At 38.1% G+C, this 6,000-nt stretch overlaps 1 protein-coding gene across 5 annotated transcripts in view; it reads right to left on the reverse strand.

The window, feature by feature from the left end:
• The window catches only part of PDE4D (phosphodiesterase 4D), an 889,016-nt gene that overhangs the window by 229,473 nt on the left and 653,543 nt on the right, over positions 1-6,000 (reverse strand). For all 5 annotated transcript variants that reach the window (XM_004380493.2, XM_004380496.2, XM_023734997.1 and 2 more), the window contains exon 4: positions 205-278. In XM_004380493.2, coding sequence (XP_004380550.1) covers positions 205-278 — 74 coding nt within the window. The remainder of the gene's footprint in view (positions 1-204; positions 279-6,000) is intronic.

Raw genomic sequence — 6,000 nt, forward strand, 5'->3', positions numbered from 1 at the left:
TGTCATATTGCTTCATTTCTGATATTAAAACCATCACTCCCAAGTATTTATAGAAAATTAACAGGACATCAGATGACTTAGTGTGAACAGATAAGATGGCAACCACTCAGAGAAATCTAATATATTACCTTAAGTTTCATCTAATTGAGAAAACACCATCTAAAAGTGGAGTAAGAAGGAGGGGGAGAAAAGAGCATAACTTACTTGCTAGGTGCTCGATCTTGCAAATTAGTTAATGCAGCAAAGTTGTTTCGTACAGTTCGCAGGCTGGCCAAGACCTGCAACAAAATAGGATCGTTTAAACTTTTTAAACTAGGCCCATCTTTAAGACAATTTAAAATAGTTTGGTGATTTAAAGAAAAATGAGTAAAAACTTGATAGCTTTTCATTTAGTTTCATATACTACTAAACAAGCTTCCAGCACTTCGTGAAGCTTGTACTTACCCACTTGAAATCCAGAGAGGCCAGACTGCAAGAATTTTCCATACATGTCTTATCTTTGTCTATGAAAATGTTTACAATAATAGTTGCCATAATATTCCTGGATTCCTTTGCCACCAGGACAATATCTCAGGTAATACACATACAGCACTGTTGTATTTTATCCAAATTTGAATTACCGTAAATTTGAAATAGTACAATATAAGATATTAATAAAGTCTATATAAGATTTAAAACAGAATGATTACCCCCAAATTCTCTTTAAAAATTCACCAAGAATCCCATAATTTCAAAGTCAACAAGCTGAGTAAATTTAATTTTTTTTTTTTTTCATTTGTGCCACATGGGTACTTCAGCTAGCAAACAGATATTCTTTCCTTTGTTAAGGTTACCTGAACCGTGGATTACAAGAGGTCCTCAGGAATTACCTTTATGTACACTACATATTCAAAAAGTTGTTGAATAAATGACTACATAGGCACAATATATCCACACACCTGACAAGGCAGGACCAATAGATACCACCATGTCTGATAGTCCCTTCCTTTTTCTAATTCTAGGAGTCCCTGAGAAGTACAAATGGTTAACACACTTGGCTGCTAACCGAAAGACTGGAGATTCAAGTCCACCCAGAGGTGCCTTGGAAACAAGGCAAGGTGATCTACTTCTAAAAAATCAGCCACTGAAAACCCTATGGAGCACACTTCTGCTCTGACACACATGGCATTACCATGAGTTGGAACTGACTTGACAGCTATTAGTTGTTTTTCCTAATTCTCCTGGAGCGAGACAGTGGTGAAAGAATTGGAGAGACTAGGAAAGAACAGTGAAAACAGTATGTCCGCCTATCCCCCTCACTTTCTCTTAGAATAGGGCAAGTTTCCCCCAGGGTGAGGCCTACATTAGGTGGGATTATAGGTCCTCTGGATCTAGTATTTGACAACCAGAACGCTATGTTTATCTAAAACAAAGATCTCAAATATCCTTTTAGGTACTACATAACGACCCAGACTGCCTTGGTGACCTGTGTGACCTTGGGTAAGTTACCTCTCTGGACCTCAGTTTTCTCATCTATAAAATTGTGTTATTGATATCTATCTCATACGGTTGTTATGAGGATTATATGAAATGATAAGTTAAGTACAGAGAATGGTGCCTGGCAAATAGAAAGCATTCAGTAAATGTCAGCCCATTACATTTGACTACTGATTTGGCATGTGCATGGGGATTTTACTTAATACCTATCATTGATAATATAAGGGGGTCACCAAATTTGTAATTGCTCCAAGTGTTTAGCAACTGTTTCCAGAAGTTTTTCATCTGGCACTGACCTCTACTACAGTCAGTCTAAATTTTTGTCTAAGACAAAAATTGTCCTAAACATTTTTGAAATTGGCAATCATTCTTCTAAGTCACTAGGGAGCTACTTATGCCCTTGGACAGTGACCTACAACATTATCTCTGAAGTAGTTAATGGAGCTTCCTAAGGTGCCAACCATAATTAACTCAGTCACTGGAAAAACCTGGCTCATTATCACACATAAATAACTCACAGCTCTGAAAGGTCATGCTGCCTATGATGGAGCATACAAATAGCCAACTGCTGACATCAGACCACGATATCTTTCTTTAGGCTTGAAATCTTGAATGATGAAGGAATATATTGGATACATGATCCACTGTCATTAGGTCAGGCAGGCTTAATTGATGCTGTAAGAAGTCAGTATCAAACACACTACTAAAGCATTTCAAGTAAAATATCACTGACAGCTAACCAATTCTTTTTCTAGACAAAATTTTTAATCTCAGAATTCTGAGAATTTTATTCTAGTAAATAATAGTGAAGCGTGCTGCATTTGACGGCTGGGTAAGTAGAGTACTGAAGGTAACTCGTGTTCTATGCTCACTTGAAAGGAAACATTAGTTCATGAAAGATATACTAAAATTGCTTTTCTGTAGGGAGATCTTTTGCCTCAGTTTTAATAAAGGTATTAAATTAGATTATCTTATTTTGTTTTTTAAATTAAATTTTATGTACTTATTTTTAATAAACTATCTCAGGACAAAGAGTAGGAAGTAAAAATCTCCCTTTCTATAATAAAGACAAAAATCAAAATTATTGTTACTTCTGAGAGGTAGCAGTAGATGAAACTGACGAGGGACACCCAGGGACATTAAAAATATTGGTAACATTCTGTGTCTTACACTGGTCATCGTAGAGTTATTCTCTTATCTGTATGAAATACTTCAAAATAAAAAGAAAAATATCCCTTTCAGCTCCCTCTCCTGGCATTCAAATGCCAGTCCCCTACCAACTGACCTTTAGATTGTCTCCTAAATTGTGCTTTTGAAAACATTGCCGCGTAAATAACTTTGTAGATACATCATTCCCTACATGTGCAAATATTAGATCATTGTTTTTTTTGTGACATGACAAACGGTATTTTATCAGTCTTATATTAAGTGGTAACTATTCTTCAATGTGACATTTATGATACTGACAGAAGTGTAAATAAAAGCTCTAAAGAAGTCTTACAAGGGGGTGGGATGTTGCCCTTGTTCTTAGATGCTGTCAAGTCGATTTTGACTCATAGTGACCCCACGTGACAGAGTAGACTTGTCCCACAGGGTTTTCTATACTGTAATCTTTACGTAAGCAGATCACCAGGTCTTCCTCCCGAGGAGGCACTGGGTGAGTCTGTACTGCCAACCTTTTGCTTAGCGGCTGCGTGCTTTAACCATTGTGCCACCAGGGTCCCTGGTGTTGCCCTGGGCCTAGTTTTTTGACCCCTGGCATCATGATGAATACACTGAGTTGGTCTTTTATGCTCTCACTTGCACTGTAGGAGCAGGACAGGGAGGTGTCTGCTACTGTAGGTTATTAGCGGGGAGAAGCGGAAACAGTTTTACTAAAGCCCCTGAGTTGATGTCCAGTCATTCTTTGCTTTTTTGTTCTAAGGTAGGCCCCACACTCCCTGAATTCAACCTTTAGGAACTATAGTCCGAGCTTTAGCTTCCTGTAATTTTCTTCACTCCTTAATGCTTCCTACCACCGAAGTCTCTCAGGTTTTCTTCCACATAGCTCAATGGTTAGAAAATTAAGGTCACTTCTTTCCCTTTTGCCCCTCCAACTAAAAGCAGAATTAGTCAAGGTCAAAAATCACAATGATTGTACAACATTGTGAATATAATTAATGACACTGTATTTTACACTTAAAAATAGTTAAAATGGTAAAGTTTATGTCATGTATGTTTAGCTATGATAGATATATAGAGCAGACAAGGGGAGATACTGGCAATGTGAGATACAAGAACAAATTAAAAAATACAGAAATGGAAATATTAGGTAATAAAAATATAATGCTATGGTTTTAAAAAACAAATCTTGGGAATGATGAGAAATATAAACCCCTTAGGAAAGAACACTGGTAGTGCTACAGAAGACTTTTGGACAGAGATGGATCATGTACTAGTCCATGTTTTTGTTATTAGGTGCTATAGAGTTGATTCTGACTCGTAGGGACCCCATGTGACAGAGAACTGCCCCATAGGGTTTCCTAGGCTGTAATCTTTATGGAAGCAGACCGTCACATCTTCCTCTTGCAGAGCGGCTGCTGAGTTTGAACCACCGACCTTTCTGTTGGCAGCTGAGCACTTTAACCAGTGCCACCAGGGTTCCTGCACTAGTCCATAGGGAGGGATTAAGTGTTAGTCAAACACACTCCTCGCAGACTCTCTTAGGTACTTCTAAACATTTATTAACCAATTGGATTTGCTGAAAACAGCAGGCAAAATGTGGGCTTCTTTAAATAGCTACACAAATGAACCTACAAGAAATACATAGTTATATACTAGTGATTTCTTGATTTTAAGGGCAGATTGCTTTTAAAAAACATGGAAATAACGTTCTTGTTAAAAACCACTGCTTAAGTGGCTCTGCAGGAGAAAGGCTAGGCGATCTGCTTCCATAAAGATTAAAGCCAAGAAAACCCATGGGGAAGTTCTACTTTGTCACATGGGGTTGCTATGAGTGGAAATTGACTTGATAGCACCCAACACCACCACCACAAGCGAGTTTATATGAGTTTATGTTAATGGTGGTGGAATCCTTGGAAAGGCATGGAGAGAATGGTTGCACAACTTGAAGAATGTAATCAATGTTACTGAATTGTGTGGAAGTTGTTGAACTGGTGTGTGTTTTGTTAAGCGTATTTTCATCTCACACACGCACACAAAACCTGCTGTAAAAAATGGCTTCAAGGGTTTCATTTTTCATTGCATTACACATTGTGACAGTAGATGGCGCTAAAACACAGACCATGAGCTGCCAATGTTCTTAAAAAAAAAAAATCCTTTCCTAGGTTTTATTCCTGAAAAAAAATTAAAGTAAAATTGTAACTGTTTACAAGATAGAAAGATTATTTTGATAGCAAGAAAAGCTCTTTCCAAGTTATATTTTGGTTAAACCAGATGAAATTGCTGGTTTTGTAGGTCAAGAAAGGTTGAATATAGACAATTCCATATGGTTTGACCTAAAAAGTACTTAGATACCTAAAAGATGCTAGCTTATAATTTATTTTAGTAAAGGCTAAAGAAAAGCTAAAAAAATTGAAGGAACTAAAATGTGATGACTATGTTTTTCATAACCCGGAAGGGAGGGCCTGAGGAATTCAACTAACACTAGAATAGCAACGCAGGCCAGAGACTGCTAGAGCCGGCTGAAATTGTGGAGAGATCCATGGAAGCATTAGAAATATTGATAATGTTCTACCACCAACAGAATGGTCATGTTATATCAGTGTTAATAACCACTGATTTTTTTCTAAAATTAAATTTGGTAAGAATAAAGGTAAAATGACTCTATTTTCAAATCAGGCATATCTCCCTGGCTTGAATGACGTGCAGGTGTCTCCAGAAATCCAGGGTACTGTCTGTGTGTCTCCTGTCTTTTCCTTAATCAAGGATTCCACTTCTTTTAATATTACATGTTTCCAGATGAGAATTCTGGTTTATTTCAAGTTTTACCAGGTGTTTACAAGGTGTTTCCAGATGAGAATTCTAGTTTACATAGAGTTTTACAAGGTGACTGCAAAAAAGGGTTCCTATATTTCATCAGTGCTGAACAGCTCGGATGCTAACCAAAAGGTTGGCAGTTTCAAATCTGAATCCACCAGCAGCTCCTTGGTAACTGTCTGAGTTATCTAGTGCTGCCATAACAGAAATACCACAAGTGGATGGTTTTAACGAAGAGAAGTTTATTTCCTCACAGTCAAAGTAGGCTAAAAGTCCAAATTCAGGGCGTCAGCTCCAGGAGAAGTCTTTCTCTCTCTGTCGGCCTTCTCATCCGTGTTCCCCTGGACTAGGAGCTTCTCGGCGCAGGGACCCCGGTCCAAAGGACACACTCTGCTCCTGGCACTGCTTTCTTGATGGTATGAGGTCTCCCTGTCTCACTGCTCACTTCTGTCTTTTATATCTCAAGAGATGGCCTCAGGACACAATCCAGTCTTGTAGATCAGGTCCTGCGTTACTAACACAACTGCCACCCACCCTCCCTCATTA

This window comes from Trichechus manatus, unplaced genomic scaffold (assembly GCF_000243295.1).
Source record: "Trichechus manatus latirostris isolate Lorelei unplaced genomic scaffold, TriManLat1.0 scaffold00074, whole genome shotgun sequence".
NCBI classification, from domain to species: domain Eukaryota; kingdom Metazoa; phylum Chordata; class Mammalia; order Sirenia; family Trichechidae; genus Trichechus; species Trichechus manatus.